The 21,074-nt window shown below is 44.1% G+C and overlaps 1 protein-coding gene across 3 annotated transcripts in view; it reads left to right on the top strand.

Moving 5' to 3' along the window:
• The window catches only part of EDC4 (enhancer of mRNA decapping 4), a 1,216,007-nt gene that overhangs the window by 622,901 nt on the left and 572,032 nt on the right, over window positions 1–21,074 (top strand). For all 3 annotated transcript variants that reach the window (XM_077288123.1, XM_077288125.1, XM_077288126.1), the window contains one exon: window positions 6,778–6,930. In XM_077288123.1, the coding sequence (XP_077144238.1) occupies window positions 6,778–6,930 (153 nt within the window). The remainder of the gene's footprint in view (window positions 1–6,777; window positions 6,931–21,074) is intronic.

Here is a 21,074-nt window from a genome sequence, read left to right as displayed (position 1 = left end):
CCAATAGAATCTTCAATAAAAAGTCACCTTGGCGCACAAAAAATAAGCCTTCACGCAACCCGAGATCACGAAAAATGGAGGCGCTACGGGTCTCAGAAAATAACGATATTTTTTTAACAATTTTTTTGTTTCACCACTAAAATAAAAAAAGAACCTATACATGTTTGGTGTTTATGAACTCATAATGACTTGGAAAATCATAATGGCTGGTCAGTTTTAGCATTTGGTGAACATGGTAAAAATAAAATGGAATTGCTCTTTTTCTCTTACCCCATGACGGCACCACGGAGAGAGAGGGATACGCCCTCAGGGACAGGAAATCCACAGGTTAAAAAGGCGGAACCTCTCTTCCACCTCAGTTTGGTTTCCTGTCCCTGACTGGGAACCTACAGGTGCATACTTTCTTCAAGCCTGGGAAAAAATATCAGGAAGCGAGTGTACACTAAATATAATAAGGACTGGTCTAAATTTAAATTTTCATACAATGCCACACAACCATTTCGTGATAACACCACAAAGAAAATCAGAGATCATACAACTGGACCGGCAAAAGGAAATATGCAGCCTACTCACAAAGAATGTTCAACAGGAGGTCCCACATCAGGGAAAAGACACAGGGTTTTATTCTCCGCTGTTTCTCCGTACGAAACCAGATGGAACCTTCATAACAATAATAAACCTGAAAAGATTGAACAAATATCTAGTGACCCAGAGTTTTAAGATGAATACAATAAAAACCTGTGTCAGAACCTAGTACTATCTGCACTTACTAGAGCACCTTTTGAACCTTTGCCTCGTGCTTCCTTAAAGATAATCTCCCTGAAAACTTCTCTTCTGGTAGCAATAACCTCAGCCCGCAGAATTAATGACTTGCAGGCTCTTTCAGCTTACCCGCCTCTAACTCAGATATTAGCGGATAGAGTAGTCCTTAGGACTGACCCGTCTTACCTGCCTAAGGTTGCATCATGGTTTCATAGATCTCAGCTGATATTCTTAACATCTTTTCACCCAAATCCCAAGAATGAAAAGGAAAAATCTCCACACATATTAGATCTCAAGAGATGCCTGACCCAATATATATCAGCCACAAGAGAGTGTAGGAAAGGCAGGTCTCTGTCTGTTTGTTTTCAGGGTCCAACTAAAGAGCACAAAGCATCAAAAGCCACGCTGGCGAGATGGGTAAGGGATGCCATCACTCTAGCATACGCCTCATCTAATGAAGCCGTTCCAGACGGGATCAAAGCTCATTCATCTAGATCAATAGCAACCTCTTGGGCAGAACAAGCAGGAGCATCGATCGACCAGATATTTAGAGCAGCCACTTGGTCTTCTCTCTCTACATTTTTCAAACACTACCAACTAGACTTATCTTGCTCTTCAGACCTAACTTTTGGTAAAAGGGTCTTGGAAGCAGTAATCCCACCCTAAAACACATTCTGTGAAAATCTTTCCGTTGTGCCATCATGGGGTAAGAGCATGTCGTAGTTACTTACCGATAACAGTATTTCTCTGATCCCATGACGGCACCCGTATATTCCCTCCCTTTCACGTGTGGGTGTGCACACTAGTAAGCAACCATTGATACTTAGTCACGAGGTGTCTTTAAAAAAAACGGAAAAAGTTAAATTATTCTTTAATAACCATTTAAGTTACAGCTGGAGTCCTGTTAAGGCTCTGTAAACCAAACTGAGGTGGAAGAGAGGTTCCGCCTTTTTAACCTGTGGGTTTCCTGTCCCTGAGGGCGGATCCCTTTCTCTCTGTGGTGCCGTCATGGGATCAGAGAAATACCTTTATCGGTAAGTAACTACGATATTTTGCAATTTCACTGCACTTGTATTTTTTTTCTCATTTTTGAGTACACGATGTGGTAAACCAATGGTGGTGTTCAAAAATACAACTTGTTCCACAAAAAAACAAGCCATCACATGGCCTTATTGACGGAAAAATAAGAGTTATGGCTCTAGGAAGAAGGGAAACGAAAATAAGAAACACAAAAAACGAAAAAGGGTTCCATCATAAACAGGCCTGTGGAGTCGGAGTTTGAGCCCATTTTGGTGGAGTCAGTATAAAATGGACCGACTCCTAAAATCTCTATATATAATTGTCTAAGGGGTACTTCCGTCTGTTTGTCTGTCTCGGAAATCCCGCATCACTGATTGGTCGCGGCCGCTAATCAGCGACGGCCACAGCCCGGCCGATAATTAGTCCCTCCCTACTTCCGTCCAATTAGTGCCCGGCACCCGCTCCATACTCTCCTCCAGTCAGCTCTCACACAGGGTTAATGGCAGCGTTAACGGACCGCGTTACCCCTAACGCTGCTATTAACCCTGTGTTGACCAAGTTTTTATTATTGATGCTGCCTATGCAGCATCAATAGTAAAAAAAATCTAATGTGAAAAATAATAAAAAAAAACACCCCTGCTATTCTCACCTTCCGTCGTCCGCCGATACGCGCGCGGCTGCCGCCAGCTTCCGTTCCCAGATATGAATTGCGAAGTTACCCAGAAGACTTAGCGGTCTCCCGAGACCACTAAGTCATCTGGGTAATTTCGCAATGCATCTCTGGGAATGGAAGCTGGCGGCAGCCGCTCGCGCATCGGGACAGCTTTGCTATACTATGTGGCTGCTATATACATACATACATATTCTAGAATACCCGATGCGTTAGAATCGGGCCACCATCTAGTATATAATAAATTGGGTACAGTAGTTCAATGCTGTTTGTGGGGAATATTTTTTCTCATAACAATTTGGGAAAGTTATGAAATGTCCTATAAATGTCTGTCCTATTCCTGATCTAAGGTCTAGACTTTTAGCTGAGATGAATCTGTGCTGCAGTTTATATTCATAAGTAGTGAAGCTCTTCCTCTATAGATAAGGGGAAAAATAAACACACAGGGAAGGAATGCCTGCATTTATCTCAGAACTTCTTCAGTGAACAGGAAAGCAGGAAAGTACTTCTTAATGCAAATCTAAACTTTAAATACACTGTGTATAAATTAACTGTATTTTTGATGTTATAGTTTGTTTTTCCTCTTAGCTCATGTTTGGAGAAATTAGCTGCCCTCATGACTTATATACACTAAACAAAGTGAACAGTTTTTCCCCTTATATTCTAGCATCTCAAATTCAAAAATACAGTAACAGGACTGATGAGAACATATATATTTTTGTGTGCATTTTCTGCAATATGATTCAGCACAAACTTCCTCCCTCCCTCCCTCCTCCCCTCTTCATAGACTGTGAAGAAATATGATGTGAATCATTTAGTGAGCTGTACCCTGAGACAAGCCTGACATTGAAAGTTCAGCAAAAAGCTATCTAACATATTTTACAAACTTTATACTTATACTCTGGCCTATTGATTTATGTAAAGATTTCTTTATTTATATCCTAAATTATACAGTGCTGGATTCCCTATTCTTGCAAGAATTACAATATACCTTATTTTTTTTACCGGACAAAATTATTTTGAGAGCAAATTTACACAATTACGAAATGCCTAAGAAACATCTTATGAAGTTAGCTGTATTTGAGCATTTTACAGTGACTCAAGATAAAAAACCATTTTGTATGTCAATGTATAAGTGACCCAGATAAAAATAAATGTTGTGATACCAAAATCAGGCAGTGATAAAAATGCTCCTTCAAGTGCTTGCAATCTAAGAAGACATTTACAAGCTGCCACCAAGAAGTTTACAAAGCTGTGATTGAAAAAAAACACAGCAGTACTGTGGAACCAGAGACCAGCACTTTCCGCCAGGCAAAGGAGGAGGAAAGAGCATCTCAAACATCAGTTACAAGATATATTGTAAGTGACAAAGTTACTGCAACAATGACAGAAGATGTGTTTAAAAGACAGATTATCGAGCTTGTTGTGAAGCACAGTATACATTTATCATTATTTGCACGACCAGCTTTTACAGCTCTTAATGGAGATATGGCCCACAAACTTGGTGTTTCTCTTGAAAGAGAAAGTATTAGAAAATTAGTGATTGAGTAAGCCCTTAACCAAAAGGAAGATCTTAAAAAGACTCGAGACGCTTTGTGTTTATTAAAATGGATGCCTGCACACGTCAGAGTGAACTATTTAGCGATCAACGTTCGATATGTTTGTGACAACAAAATCATTTTTTACTAAGACGCTGGCAGTAAAATATACCAAAGCTCATCACAGCAGCCAGTTTCTGTACACCTTAGTGGGAAAAGTTCTGCAAGAATATGAACTAAAAAAAAGCAGGTTCTTGCTATTGTAACTGATAATGCTGCAAACATAAGTACAATTAAACTGATGGATGAGAATAATGAAGGTGAACAGCAACTAGAAGAATAGTTCACATTCAGTATGTTAGAGATGGAATGCCACAGTCTTGTTACCATAACGGAGGAACAAACCTATTACTACAGAAGAACAGCAAAATGATTGTTTACAATTAGATGATCTTGTTGAAGCTGCTTAACACCTTTTTCCTATTCATCACATGTGCTGTGTTGTGCACACTTTGCATCTGGCTGTTACTGAACTGCAACACAGAACTAGGGTAGAAGGAGGAAAACTGACCCTGCACTACGACTAGGCTGATACCCTACGATGGAGTGGGCGACCCATTCCTTGCGAATAGACCCACCGACGATCCTAGGTTAATCTCAAGCGAAGACCTATAGATAGGGGGAAGGGTATCCCTAAAAGATCAAAGGACTGGGTACAAAAATGGGTTACCTCCTAATAGAAAACACAGAGAAGGCTGCAGAAACCAACTGAAAACAGAAACTAAGACTAGCAGAACCCAAGTTCCCCAGTACTGCAGAAATTACACTCACAGAAGACAAAGCAAAGCACCAAGCCAGAACTCTAGCAGGTTAACACTTTTTTCCAGCAAGGAATGGGAGGCAGGTGCTGGTTAACAAAGAGTGAAGCAAACACCTGACCCAAGACAAACCCAGCTCCAGGGAAAAAGACCAGCAGCCAGAACACCATAAGAAAATAGTGGATAGTCACAAACTAAACAGATTCTAGCACAGGCAATAAGAGAGAGTCTGCAAGAGGGACATGCTGGATCTCTGATTAGCAAAGTGGGGATATTGGCTATTGCTGCCAGAACCTCTAAAATTGATTCCATCTTGAGGAGATGTGCTGGAAAAGGGGCAATTGTGGGGATCAAGCCATTCAGTGAGGCAGCACCTACTTAAGGATTGAGCGATTGCTTAAGCTGAAACCCATCCTTGTAGATGTGACCAACCCTCAGGTAACACTACATGAAGGTCAATGGACACAGGTGGCTGACTTGAAGGAATTGCTTCATCACCCATTTACAGTGACTAAAAAGTTACAAGCTAAGGATTTAACTCCTGACATTTTTATAAAAGAGTGGGAGAACTAGTTTTGCCTGTCCCAAAGAGGAGGTTTAATCTCAGATGGCATTGCTGCTTCAATGAAGTGGCGAGAGACGCTGCTATTACATGATAAAAAAATTTCTGCCAGCTGTTTGTGGACCAGAGTCATCGTATATTGCTGTATGATCAGCAACTTACTAAAGGAAAATAAGCTCTTACTGAGGTAGCAGTTAGGATGCATGGGCTACAGGACAGCCATGAGCAAGTGGACTCGGGTCCTGCCAGTGCTCCTGCTGCTGTTCCTTCATCCTCATCAGATGACAAGTTTGCTTTTGAAAAGTATTTGGGCGACATGGAGCAGGCATAGCGTTGCCACAGGGAAAAAAATATTCCACCCCCATAGGAAATAGATTGACCATATTTCAGCAAAGTTTTGCACTTGCTCTCAAAGAAGTAGAAGAGTTCAATCCTCCATCAAAACGGACTGTGCACGAGGCAATTCCTTTATAGCCTGAAATTGTTAGAGATGTTGCCCATGTTGTTACTGCTTTGCCACTAACCCTAATTGTAGAGAGGTTGTTCTCCAGCCTTAATATAATTAGGTTAGATTTGAGGTCATCTCTGAAGAAATTCATAGACTGCACAAATGTTATTCAGTAAGTTTTTGCTGTAAACTTTTTTTTAAACTCTTACTGCATAGTGTATAATAAATTGTAAATATGAAAAAAGTTTTTTGTTCTGAAGTTGTAGTCCATTAAATATATTTTATGTTCTATCTAAATGGCTTGATTATTGTATCATGATAATGTTTAAAAGCCTGATGTTACCATTTTACTGCAGTAAATGTATCACTTAAACTTAAACATGAGCCATGTATGAGGGAGTTGGGAGTCGGAAATTTAGCCTACCGACTCGACAGACTTTGTCATGAAGGGGTTAAACCGGATTTGGAGCATCTGGGCAACTTACTGGTCATCTAAAATCATATTAGAGGAGTAATCTGGTTTTTCTAACATCTAGTTTGTTTATAAAAAAAATTGCAAATATTTTTATAAACTAAGAAATTTATCAACCTAAATTTGCCACCGCCAAGCAGCACAAGGTGCCTTAAAAAAATCAATAGGATTAGAGGAAATAATCTAAAATCATTAGCGTATAAAATGAAAGATTGCAAAAATCGAAGCTAGCACGTTTAGGCGGGCTTCTCTGCGGGATTTCCACAGTGCAGCCTGCCCTAAACATGACAACTTTCATTTTTTTGCCATTCTTTATCTGGAAGAACCTTTTTCTCCAGCCATGGGGGCAGCAGAATGTTTTTTTTTTTTTTTTTTTTTTTTTTCTTTTTTAATAGTTAAGTCCTCATACTTGACACATGGATGTATGAATGTTACCTTAATTTGATTTAATGAATTCTTGAACAAATGCAATATTTTTATTTTTCAGTGACCGCAATGATGAAGTGACCACATTTGTACCTGCTAAAAGTAGTTTTGGAGGAAAAGGACTGAGTCCACGATTACTTACAAATGACTGGAACACCCAAGGATCGCCACGCTCTTCCTCCAAACCGTATGCAAAGTCCATGAAAGATGACATGTATGTCAGTTAAATTTGTTTGTTGCTACTTCAAGTTGGGATGTAATATACAGTAATTATGGCTATAATGATTGTGCATCACTCTGAAAATGTTAAATACATTCCAAATGTTGTATCTTGGGACTGAAAAACTATTTGTATGATGCAACATTTTTCTTTAAAATTTTTAGAATTGCAATTGATCCATGGATGAAACACTTGCTGGAGGAAGCATTAGTCTTCAGGCACCTGTTGAAAGCAACCATAATGTTTCTTGAAAAAATATTCATGCTTTGTGAATTTTTCCATAATTTTTTATGTTACACTCACATATATTTTTTTAGGAGTTTATGTGATATACCATCACAAAGTAGCAAATGTTTGTGAAGTGAAATGGAAATGATTAATGAATTATAATTAATGAATAATTATATTTTAAAAATATGAATCTGACAATTGTGACATTTGTATTCCTCCCCCACTCCCTTTCTCCGCGACTTTCCTCTCCTCCCCCCAAGTCAATACTTTGTAAGACCACCTTTTGCTGAAATTACTGCTGCACGTATTTTGCATTATAACTCTACCAGCTTTGCACATCTAGAGGCTGAACATTTTACTTACTCTATTTTGCTAACTCCAGATTGGTGAGATTGGATGAAGGCTTATGTGAACAGCAATTTTCACCTCTTGTCTCAGATTCTCAATCGGATTTAGGTTTTGACTGTGACTGGGCCTTTACATGAATATGCTTAGATGTAAACCATTCGATTGTACCTTTTGAAGTATTTTTAGGAACATTGTCCTGGTAAAAGGTGAAACTCTGACCCAGTCTCTCAAGTCTTTTGCATCCCCTTTACAGGTTTTCCTCAAGGATTGCTCTGTATTTTGCTACATCCATCTTCTCTTCAACTCTGACTAACTTATCTTTCCCTGCTGAAGAAATGCATCCCCACAGTATGATACTGCCACCAACACCGTTGAAGGGAATTGTGCATTCAGAGTGATGTGCAGTGTTAGTTTTCTGCCACACATAGTTTTGCATTTAGCCCCGAAAGTTGTAATTGTAGTAATTTATTTCAAATTACAAACTGGATTTCTTAGGGATAGCTTTACAAAATGGCTTTCTTCTTGCTACTCTTCCACAAATGCCATATTTGTTGAGTAAATGACTAATAGTTATACTGTAGGCAAACTCTATCACCCGAGCTGTGGATGTTTGCAGCTCCTCCACAGTGACTATGGGCCTCTTGGCTGCTTCTTCAGTTTGTGCTATCTTTGGTAGGGATGTCCGTTAAGGTGGAGAGCCATATCTTGGTAGCTTTGCAGTTATTCCATATGCCTTCTATTTTTGTTTGATGGCTTGAGCATTGCTCCTAAAGATGTTTTTAGAGTTTGGGCTTTTTTTTTTAATTTTTTTATAACCTAGCCCTTCTTTAATCTTCTCCACAACTTTATCCCTGACCTGCCCGTTGTGTTCCTTTTGGTTTTCATTATGCTAATTTATCCATAATGTTCTCAAACAAACTTCTGAAACCTTCACAGAACAGCTGTACTTATACTGAGAATAAATTACACCTGGGTTGATTCAAGTTACTAATCATGTGATTTCTAGGGGAAACTGGTCTTTTAGGATTTTATGTAGGGGTGTCAGACTACAGGGAGCTGAATACAAATGCATGTTACAATTTCTTTAGGTTTTATATTTTTAAAATAATCAGGTAACCATGTATCATTTGCTTCACACTTAACAAATACTCTCTACCTTGTGTATTAAAAGAAGCATTAAATGTATAAAAAATGCTAAATTCTAACAAGTACCAACAATTCCTTCCTTGGTTTTAACCCCTTCATGACCCAGCTTATTTTGGCCTTAATGACCTGGCCGTTTTTTGCAATTCTGACCAGTGTCCCTTTATGAGGTAATAACTCAGGAACGCTTCAACGGATCCTAGCGATTCTGAGACTGTTTTTTCGTGACATATTGGGCTTCATGTTAGAGGTAAATTTAGGTCGATAATTTCTGAGTTTATTTGTGAAAAAAAACGGAAATTTGGCGAAAATTTTGAAAATTTTCCCAATTTTCACATTTTGAATTTTTATTCTGTTAAACCAGAGAGTTATGTGACACAAAATAGTTAATAAATAACATTTTCCACATGTCTACTTTACATCAGCACAATTTTGGAAACATTTTTTTTTTTTGCTAGGAAGTTATAAGGGTTAAAATTTGACCAGTGATTTCTCATTTTTACAACAAAATTTACATTTTTTTTAGGGACCACCTCACATTTGAAGTCATTTTGAGGGTTCTATATGGCTGAAAATACCCAAAAGTGACACCATTCTAAAAACTGCACCCCTCAAGGTGCTCAAAACCACATTCAAGAAGTTTATTAACCCTTCAGCGCCATTTGACTTTTTAAATGAAAAATTGGCTCCAATCTTTAGCGGACACCATGTCGCATTTGGAGAGGCCCTGTGTGCCTAAACATTGGAGCTCCCCCACAAGTGACCCCATTTTGGAAACTAGACCCCCCAAGGAACTTATCTAGATGCATAGTGAGCACTTTAAACCCCCAGGTGCTTCACAAATTGATCCGTAAAAATGAAAAAGTACTTTTTTTCACAAAAAATTTTTTTTAGCCTCAATTTTTTCATTTTCACATGGGCAACAGGATAAAATGGATCCTAAAATTTGTTGGGCAACCACTGTTTAGGTGCACGGCAGGGCTCGGAAGTGAAGGCGCGCCATTTGACTTTTTAAATGGAAAATTAGCTCCAATCGTTAGCGGACACCATGTCGCGTTTGGAGAGCCCCTGTGTGCCTAAACATTGGAGCTCCCCAAGTGACCCCATTTTGGAAACTAGACCCCCCAAGGAACTTATCTAGATGCATAGTGAGCACTTAAAACCCCCAGGTGCTTCACAGAAGTTTACAACGCAGAGCCGTGAAAATAAAAAATAATTTTTCTTTCCTCAAAAATGAATTTTGGCCCGGAATTTTTTATTTTCCCAAGGGTAATAGGAGAAATTGGACCCCAAGTGTTGTTGTCCAGTTTGTCCGGAGTACGATGATACCCCATATGTGGGGGTAAACCACTGTTTGGGCGCACTGCAGGGCTCGGAAGGGAAGGCACACCATTTGGCTTTTTGAATGGAAAATTAGCTCCAATCATTAGCGGACACCATGTCGCGTTTGGAGAGCCCCTGTGTGCCTAAACATTGGAGCTCCCCCACAAGTGACCCCATTTTGGAAACTAGACCTCCCAAGGAACTAATCTAGATGTGTGGTGAGCACTTTGAACCCCCAAGTGCTTCATAGAAGTTTATAACGCAGAGCCATGAAAATAAAAAATAATTTTTCTTTTCTCAAAAATGATTTTTTAGCCCACAATTTTTTATTTTCCCAAGGGTAACAGGAGAAATAGGACCCCAAAAGTTGTTGTCCAGTTTCTCCTGAGTACGCTGATACCCCATATGTGGGGGTAAACCACTGTTTTGGCACAAGTCGGGGTTCGGAAGGGAAGTAGTGACGTTTTGAAATGCAGACTTTGATGGAATGCTCTGCGGGCGCCAGGTTGCATTTGCAGAGCCCCTGATGTGCCTAAACAGTAGGAACTCCCCACAAGTGACCCCATTTTGGAAACTAGACCCCCAAGGGAACTTATCTAGATGTGTGGTGAGCACTTTGAACCCCTAAGTGCTTCACAGAAGTTTATAACGCAGAGCCGTGAAAATAATAAATGTTTCCTTTCCTCAAAAATATTTTTTTAGCCCAGAATTTTTTAATTTTCCCAAGGGTAACAGAAGAAATTTGACTGCAAAAGTTGTTGACCAGTTTCTCCTTAGTATGCTGATACCACATATGTGGGGGTAAACCACTGTTTAGGCAGATGCCGGGGCTCGGAAGGGAAGTAGTGACTTTATGGAATGCAGACTTTGATGGAATGGTCTGCGGGCATCACGTTGCATTTGCAGAGCCCCTGATGCTTCACAGAAGTTTTTAACGCAAAGCCGTGAAAATAAAAAATAATTGTTCTTTCCTCAAAAATTGTGTTTTAGCAAGTAATTTTTAATTTTTGCAAGTGTATCAGGGGAAATTGTCCTGAGTACGCTGGTACCCCATATGTTGGGGTAAACCACTGTTTGGGCGCACGTCGGGGCTTGGGAGGGAGGGAGCACCATTTGACTTTTTGAACGCAAGATTGGCTGGAATCAATGGTGGTGCCATGTTGCGTTTGGAGACCCCTGATGTGCCCAAACAGTGGAAACCCCTCAATTCTAACTTCAACACTAACCCCAACACACCCCTAACCCTAATCCCAACTGTAGCCCTAACCCTAATCACAACCCTTACCCCAACACACCCCTAACCACAACCCTAACCCCAACACACCCGTAACCCTAATCCCAACCCTAACCCTAATCCCAACCCTAACCCTAATCCCAACCCTAACCACAACTGTAACCCCAACACACTCCTAACCCTATCCGTAACCCTAACCACAAGCCTAATCTTAACCCTATTTCCAACCCTAGCCCTAATTCCAACCCTAACTCTAATTCCAACCCTAACCCTAAGGCTATGTGCCCACATTGCGGATTCGTGTGAGATTTTTCCGCACGATTTTTGAAAAATCTGCAGGTAAAAGGCACTGCGTTTTACCTGCAGATTTACAGCGGATTTCCAGTGTTTTTTGTGCAGATTTCTCCTGCGGATACCTATTGAGGAACAGGTGTAAAATGCTGCGGAATCCGCACAAAGAATTGACATGCTGCGGAAAATACAACGCAGCGTTTCCGCACGGAATTTTCCGCACCATGGGCACAGTGGATTTGGTTTTCCATAGGTGTACATGGTACTGTAAACCTGATGGAAAACTGCTACGAATTCGCAGCGGCCAATTAGCTGTGGATCCGCGGCCAATCCGCTGCGGATCCGCGGCCAATCCGCTGCGGATCCGTGGCCAACCCGCTGCGGATCCGCAGCCAAATCCGCACTGTGTGCACATGCCCTAATCCTAACCCTAACCCTACCCTTAGTGCTAACCCTAGTTCTAACCCTAGTGGAAAAAGAAAAAAAAAAAATTTCTTTTTTTTTATTATTGTCCCTAACTATGGGGGTGATAAAGGGGGGGGGGGGGTCATTTACAATTTTTTTTTTTTAATTTTGATCACTGTGATCCTTTTTATCACAGTGATCAAAGTATACCTGCCGGACGGCAGATTCGGCGGGCGCACTGCGCATGCGCCCGCCATTTTGGAAGATGGCGGCACCCATGGAGAAGACGGATGGACACCGGGAGCCTCGGTAAGTATAAGGGGGTGGAGATCGGGCACGCGGGGGGCATCGGAGCATGGGGGGGGCATAGGAGCACGGGGGAGCGGACAGGAGGACGGGGGAGCGGAGCACAAGACGGAGGGGAGCAGACCACAGATCGGTGGCTTGGGGGGGGCGATCAGTGGGGGGGGGGGTGTCACATCAGTATTTCCAGCCATGGCCGATAGTATTGCAGCATCGGCCATGGCTGGATTGTAATATTTCACCAGTTTTTTAGGTGAAATATTAAAAATCGCTCTGATTGGCAGTTTCACTTTCAACAGCCAATCAGCGATCGTAGCCACGGGGGAGTGAAGCCACCCCCCCTGGGCTGAAGTACCACTCCCCCTGTCCCTGCAGATCAGGTGAAATTGGAGTTAACCCTTTCACCCGATCTGCAGGGACGCGATCATTCCATGACGCCACATAGGCGTCATGGGTCGGATTGGCACAGGTTTTCATGACGCCTACGTGGCGTCATGGGTCGGGAAGGGGTTAATCTCCATAGATAACACGAAAGGACAAATCGAGAAATACTGTTTTAGGCTACCTTTGCAGTTGCATTTTGACAATGTTTGCCTTTTCTGTTTCTAGAGACAGTCAAACAAAATTAATCTAGCAAGCACTATTTTATTAGGTAACTGACTCAGATGAAGGTTGTGGTGTTTATGTTCTAGTTTTCTCTAGTCACCTTCCACGACGGCATACGGAGGTTGCCTCTTTGCCCTAATGGGGAACAGGAAATGGAGAGGTTAAAAGACCCTCCCACCTCCCTCTCACCAGTGTCTTTCCTGTTCCCCATGGGACAGGAGAGGTTTACTTTCGTATGCAGTGGTGGCCGGTGACTGCTGCATCTGACAAGCGTCGGCTTGTGTGTAACCGGGCAGCATGGGGTCGTATCTTACCTCCCCTCCTATGCTGCTCCCGTCGCGCCGCGCTGCAGTGTCCTCGGGACCTGTGCCTAGCCTTCCCGTGCCCCCGTGAGGGCAAAGCAGGCTAGTGTTCCTGACCGGAGTCCTCCTGGAGCTCTCCTGTCTCCTTCCCCTCCAACATGCCGCTGGCAACCCGGAATTGATCGCGTGCGTCACTTCCGGTCCTTTCTGTGCTCCCTGGAGGCACTTCCGCCGGCGGTGTCTCGTGCAGGACGGCGTCCTCCACGCTGGACCATGGAGGGGATCCACATCGCTGGGGGCAGGTGCATATCGCTGTGTATAAAACCTGCCAGAAAACGTCGCAGGTAAGACTTTTCCTGTCATGGAGAGCGGTACCTGCCCTGCGCTTGCAGAGCCCAGCGCTGCCCCTGCCACAGTAAGTGCCGCAGGGACCGGGGTCCTTAGGTAGTAACTTGGGGGTATCCTCTAGTCACTCTCTCTCCCCTCTCATTACAGGGAGAAAGGTCTGTCCCCAAAACTACTAAAAAGAAGTGTGCCATCTGTACCATTAAGCTGCCACCTTCATGGGAGAAAAAACTCTGCAGGACCTGTACTGACAAAGTTGTCAGGGCAGAGCAACCTTCTTTACTAGAGGAAATCCGATCTCTGGTCAAGCAAGAGGTGCAATCCTCCCTAGCAGCCTTTACCCCCCCACCCCCTCCACCACCCTCTCCAGCCAAAAAACGGAAGATCCAGGAGGAGGATTCTGAATCTGAGTCAGACCTCTCCTATGCCTCATCCTCAGGTCGACAGGAGGAATCTACATCCTCTATAACATCTGAAGCCAGAAAATATCTCTTTTCTTCAGACTGGATTGAGGACTTAGTAGCTGCGGTACGCAGTACTATGGGGCTGGAGGAGGAGCCAGAACCACAGTCCATTCAGGACCAGATGTTTGGTGGCATAACTAAGGGTAAACGGGTGGGGTTTCCAATCCACCAGAATATATCTGATATGATTGACCAAGAGTGGGAATTACCTGAAAAACGTCTCAGTACTCCATCCGAGATGAAGCATAGATTCCCCTTGGAAGGCGAGTTGACCAAATGGGATGTCACTAAAGTTGACTCTCAGGTGGCTAGAGTGGCTAAAAGATCGGCTCTTCCATTCGAAGACTCGTCACAGTTAAAGGATCCGATGGACAGGAAGATAGAGAGTCTATTAAAGAAATCATGGGAGACCTCCTCAGTAGCCCTCAAAGCCAATATCGCATCAACATGCGTGGCTAGAGCTCTATTCCGCTGGATAGGTGAACTGGAGTCTCATATATCCCAGGGCACTTCAAGAGCTGAATTGTTAGACTCCCTTCCTAGTCTCCTTAGAGCCACGGGTTTCCTAGCGGATTCTTCTATGGAGACCATCAGAATTGCTGCGAGGTCATTAGTTCAGACTAACTCGGCCAGAAGGGCGCTGTGGTTAAAAATGTGGTCTGGTGATATCACCTCCAAAGCCAAGTTATGCGCCATACCATTTAAAGGTAACTACGTCTTCGGGCCTTCTCTTGATGACATCTTGGAGAAAGCAACCAATAAAAAGAAAGCCCTCCCAGAACAAAAAAACTCCCAAAAAGAAGTTTTTTCGTCCCTTTCAGGCCCAAACCTCTCAGAGAGGGAAAGGCAAGTCCGGGAGGTGGAGTTACCCGAAGGGAGGGGGGAGAAACATCCTCATCCCTCAACAACAGCAGCAGCAGTCTCAACAGGAGAAACGGTGACTTCGATCCAGTGGGGGGGGAGACTTTCAAATTTTTACTCCCAGTGGCAAAACATCACCTCTTGCCCCTGGATCCTCAATGTCATCAAAGAGGGTCTCCTAATAGAATTCATTTCCTCCCCCCCACGGGGTCTAAAAGTCACCTCCCTACCTTCCCTGAAAGATCAATCAAAATTGGCGTCCGGTCTCAGGGCCCTAAAGATGTCAGGTGCGATATCCCAGATACCGGAATCGGAGAGGGATCGAGGCCACTACTCTCGCTTATTCCTGGTTCCCAAGCCATCGGGCGAGTCCCGTGTCATTATAAATCTAAAGAATCTCAATCGGCATATAAAGTACCGAAGATTCAAGATGGAATCCGTGAAGAATGCCATTCCCTTGATAGGTCCACACTCCTTCATGGCCACTCTCGATCTGAAAGATGCCTACTTTCACATCCCCATTCACCAAAGACATCGCCAATATCTCAAATTCGCTGTACAGAGAGGGCGTCTGATAGAGCACTATCAATTCAACGTCCTCCCATTTGGAATTTCCTCGGCTCCAAGGGTATTTTCCAAAATAATGGAGGAGGTAGTCTCTTTTATCCGGAAGCAAGGCGTCTGTATAGTGCCGTACCTAGACGAACTTCTGTTAATAGCTCCTTCCAAACAGGCCCTGGAGTCTCATGTATCCAAGACTCTCGAAATCCTGACATCTCTTGGATGGGTGCTGAATCTGGAAATATCTTACCTACGACCCTCCAAATGCAGGAAATTCCTGGGAGTTCTCCTGGACTCTGCAAGACAAATGTCCTTCCTCCCATTGGAACACCGTCTAACCCTTCTATCAAAGGTCAAAACGTTCAGGGACACCAGATCCCCCACAATCAGAGAAGGCATGTCTCTTCTAGGCTCGATGACAGCCTGCATTCAATCGGTACCATGGGCCCAGGCCCATTCCAGAATTCTTCAGGCACATATCCTGCAGAATTGGGATGGTCATCCCAGTTCTCTGAACAAAAAACTGTACACACCAGGTCGTGTCAAAGCCTCCCTGGCATGGTGGATGTCCCCAAAAAATTTACAAAAAGGGGTCAGCTGGACGCAAGTCCCACTGACCACAGTTACAACAGACGCCAGCAAAAGAGGCTGGGGGGCCATGATAAATCACAGCCCTTTCCAAGGCCTCTGGGACCAGTCAACAAGCAGGAAGTCTTCCAACTACAGAGAGCTAAAAGCTGTAGAAGAAGCCCTACTAGAAGGAGGTCATCTTGTCAAGGGACATCACGTTCGGATATATTCGGGCAATGTGACCACGGTGGCCCACATCAGACATCAGGGCAGTTAAAAAAACAATTGCCTGAAGAACATATCTGCCCGACTATGCTCCTGGGCAGAAATACATCTCTTATCTCTGACGGCGGTTCACCTGAAAGGCTCATCCAACATTCAGGCAGACTATCTAAGTCGCCAGGACATAAATCCGGGGGAATGGTGCTTGAGCAACCGAAGTTTCGAGATGCTGGTGAACAGATGGGGTCTCCCAGAAATCGACCTCTTTGCATCAAGCCGAAATGCGAAAGTCGATGCATTCTTCTCTCTGAACCCCAGGGACGGCTCCAAAGGAGTGGATGCGCTAGTCCAGAATTGGAATTTTCGTCTGGCTTATGCGTTTCCACAGATTCCAATACTGGCGAAAGTCTTACAGAAAGTGCGAGAAGAACAAACACCTACCATATTGGTAGCTCCGCTGTGGCCCAAGAGAAGTTGGTACAACCTGATAGTGGACCTTCAGGTGGATGGGCCGCTCCACTTTCCGATGGAAGAAGACCTTCTTTCTAAAGGACCAATCCATCTCCTAGATGCCCACAAGTGGAAACTGGCGGCATGGCTACTGAAGCCCAAATATTAAGAGCCAGAGAACTATCAGAAGCAGTGGTTTCCACACTTCAAAAATCAAGGAAACCGGTAACCATTGCAATATATAAAAAAATCTGGAAGAAATTCTCATCCTTTTGTCTCCCTGAGGTGCCGGATCCCTTCAACCCGAATATTTCAAAAATTCTAGATTTTTTGCAAAAGGGCTTAGAAATAGGCTTCAGGCCTAGCACCTTAAAAGTCCAGGTGTTCGCCCTCAGTTCAATATTTGATCAGGATCTGGCAAATCATCGCTGGATCAAGAGATTCATGATATCGGCTTCTAGAATTAACCCTAAGAAGCAAATAACAGTACCACTGTGGGATCTCAACCTAGTGTTACAGGGGCTCACAGGTCCCCCCTTCGAACCATTATCCTCCTGCTCCCAGAAAAACCTAATCTACAAAACAATTTTTCTAGTGGCTATTACATCAGCAAGGAGGGTGGGAGAATTACAAGCTCTCTCAATAAGAGAACCATACCTATCCATTCGAGATGACTTTATAGTACTGCGCCTAGACCATTCCTTTCTTCCAAAAGTCGTATCGGACTTCCACCGCTCCCAGGAAATTATTCTACCTTCTTTTTGCCAAAATCCTGCAAATTCAAAAGAAGAGAGATTCCATATGCTGGATGTCAGGCGCACTGTACTGTTTTACTTAGAACAAACCAGTTCTTACAGAATTGACCACAATCTATTTATCCATCCATCAGGACAAAATAAAGGAAAAAAGGTAGCCAAAAGTACTATTGCCAACTGGATAAAGAAAGCAATAGCAGAAGCATACCTTGCTCAAGACAAAGCTCCTCCAGTGGGAATCGAGGCTCATTCGACTAGATCAACCTCAGTCTCCTGGGCAGATAGAGCAGGTGCATCAGCAGAGCAAATCTGCAGGGCAGCCACATGGTCTTCATTGCATACTTTCTCCAGGCATCACAGATTGGACATAATGCCCAACAAGGATTTAGCCTTCGGCCGGAAAGTACTCCAGGCCGTTGTCCCTCCCTAGCGCCAATCAGTTGGTATTCCTCCGTATGCCGTCGTGGAAGGTGACTAGAGAAAATAGAATTATTCTTACCGTTAATTCGGTTTCTAGGAACCTTCCACGACGGCGCTAGTTCCCTCCCTATACTCCTGGATTTAAATCTGGGATTCAAGGTAAACCGGTGCTATGGTTTTCAGTTATAAGTCACTGGTGAGAGGGAGGTGGGAGGGCCTTTTAACCTCTCCATTTCCTGTTCCCCATTAGGGCAAAGAGGCAACCTCCGTATGCCGTCGTGGAAGGTTCCTAGAAACCAAATTAATGGTAAGAATAATTCTATTTTTAGTAAAAAGTACTGCAGTGCGCAGGCGCCGGGCCTCTCTGACCTTTCCCGGCGCCTGCGCACTGCAGTACTTTGCTCTGCCCTCAAAAGGGCAGACAAAGTACGCCTGCGTCGGAGCCGCAGCGTGAAGACAAGAAGAGGATGTCATCCTATGAAGATGGGAGGCTCCGGACCGTGACGCCAGAATGCTTGTAGATAAGGCCCTGATGCCAGTGGGCTTAGCTCTTAATCGATTTTGGGGGTGACAGGTTCCCTTTCAGTTTGCATTAGATATTTACTTGAACAAGCAGCATTATTTTTTTTTGTTTATTAAAAATTACAAAAAGTGTTGAAAATGCCCCTATGTGGTAATAACTTATTAATGGAAAAGGGTCTATTGGACATGTCAAGTGTAGTTCCATGCACACAGAATATCATGCTTTCAGCATTGCATTTCCTGCTCACAATGTGCTGCCAATCTGATAAGACTGAGAGGACCTTATCCGCATAAAAATGTAAATATGATCAATGTTAAATTGATAAAAGGCATTTAATTGTATTTTTTTATTGCATACTATTACTTAACCCCTTAACGACTGCCGATACGCCTTTTAACGGCGGCCGCTAAGGGTACTTAAACCACAGCGCCGTTAATTAACAGCGCTGTGGAAAAAATGAATAGCGCCCCCCAGAGTTGGATTTTCTCTGGGGTCTCGGTTGCCGAGGGTAGCCGAGACCCCAGAGAACATGATTCGGGGGGTTTTTACCGACCCCCGAGTTGCGGACGCCGGTAATTAACCGTTTACAGGCGGTCGCAACAACAAAAAAAAAAACACGATTTGCCATTTAATTTCTCTGTCCTCCGAAGTGATCGCACCTCGGAGGACAGAGAAATAGTGTTCCCGATGGCCCCCAATAGCCCCCCAATACTCACCTATCTCCCCCGGTGCTCCTCGTGGCTTCCGATGGGCGCCGCCATCTTCTTTTCGGGAAAAAATGGCGGGCGCAGTGCGCCCGCCGCCCGGCACCCGGAAGATCTTTGGGGTCTCGGCTGCCGGGGGTAGCCGAGACCCCAAAGAACTTGATCGGGGTCGGTTTTTACCGACCCCTGTTTTGCGATCGCCGGTAATTAACTGTTTACCTACGACCGCAAAAAAAAAAACAAAAAAAAAAAAAAAAAAAACGATCTGTAATTCTCTGTCCTCTGATGTGATCGCACATCAGAGGACAGAGAAATAGGGGGATTCGGGGACCCTATCATACTCACCCGGTGTCCCCGGGTCTTCCTGCGTCTCCTCTTGCCAGCCGGCTTCTTCCTCATCTGCTGCCATCTGCCGGCCGGCCGGAGAGACGAGTTGGGGCTAAAATTAGGGTTAGGATTAGGGCTAGGGTTAGGGTTAGGGCTAGGGTTAGGGCTAGGGTTGGGGCTAAATTTAGGGTTAGGGCTAGGGTTAGGGTTAGGCTACTTTCACACTAGCGTTTTTTGGCTTCCGTCGCAATGCGTCGTTGGAGAAAAAATGCATCCTGCAAAAGTGCTTGCAGGATGCGTTTTTTTCTCCATTGACTTGCATTAGCGACACATTGCGACGGATTGCCACACAACGCATCCGTCGTGCGACGGATGTGTCGTGCTTTGGCGGACCGTCGGCACAAAAAAACGCTACATGTAACTTTTTTTTGTGCGACATGTCCGCCATTTCCGACCGCGCATGTGCGGCCGGAACTCCGTCCCCGCCTTGCCGCACCTCACAATGGGGCAGCTGATGCGTTGAAAAAACAGCATCCTCTGCACCCGTTGTGCGGCACTTACAACTCTAGCGTTGGTACGTCGGCCCGACACACTGCGATGGGCCGAGTACGACGCTAGTGTGAAAGTAGCCTTAAGCTTCTTTCACACTTGCGTCGGTACGGGGCGGTCGCAATGCGTCAGCCCGACGTACCGACACACGTAAAAATTGTGCACAACGTGGGCAGTGGATGCAGTTTTTCAACGCATCCGCTGCCCAGTCTATGTCTTGGGGAGGAGGGGGCAGAGTTACGGCCACGCATGCACGGAAATGGCAGACGCGACGTACAAAAAAAAGGTTACATTGAACTTTTTTTTGTGACGACGGTCTGCCAAAACACAACGGATCCAGTGCACGATGGACGCGACGTGTGGCCATCCGTCGGTAATACAAGTCTATGGGCAAAAAAGGCATCCTGTGGGCACATTTGCAGGATCCGTTTTTTGTCCAAAATGACGGATTGTGACGGATGCCACACGACACAAGTGTGAAAGTAGCCTTAGGGTTAGGGTTGGGGCTAAAGTTAGGGCTAGGGTTAGGGTTAAATTTACGGTTAGGATTGGGGCTAAAGTTAGGGTTAGGGCTAGGGTTGGGGCTAAAATTAGGGTTAGGGTTGGGGCTAAAGTTAGGGATAGAGTTGGGATTAGGGTTAGGGTTTGGATTAGGGTTGGTATTAGGGTTACAGTTGGGATTAGGGTTACGTTTGGGATTAGGGTTAGGGTTGGGATTAGGGTTAAGGTTAGGGTTGGGATTAGGGTTAGGGGTGTATTGGGATTAGGGTTAGGTTTGAGGTTAGGGTTGAGATTAGGGTTAGGGGTGTGTTGGATTTAGGGTTTTGATTAGGGTTATGGTTAGAGTTGAGATTAGGGCTGTTTTGGGGTTAGGGTTGTGATTATCGTTAGGGTTGTGATTAGGATTATGGATCGGGTTGAGATTAGGGTTAGGGGTGTGTTGGAGTTAGGGTTGGAGTTAGAATTGGGGGGTTTCCACTGTTTAGGTACATCAGGGGGTCTCCAAACACGACAGACAATTTTGCGCTAAAAAAGTCAAATGGTGCTCCCTCCCTTCTGAGCTCTGCCGTGCGCCCAAACAGTGGTTTACCCCCACATATGGGGCATCAGTGTACTCGGGATAAATTGGACAACAACTTTTGGGGTCCAATTTCTCCTGTTACCCTTGTGAAAATAAAAACTTGGGGGCTAAAAATCTTTT

Source organism: Ranitomeya variabilis, chromosome 2 (genome assembly GCF_051348905.1).
Source record: "Ranitomeya variabilis isolate aRanVar5 chromosome 2, aRanVar5.hap1, whole genome shotgun sequence".
Taxonomy (NCBI): Eukaryota; Metazoa; Chordata; class Amphibia; order Anura; family Dendrobatidae; genus Ranitomeya; species Ranitomeya variabilis.
The sequence above is the reverse complement of the archived record's forward strand: the minus strand, read 5'-3'. Positions and strand labels throughout refer to the sequence as shown.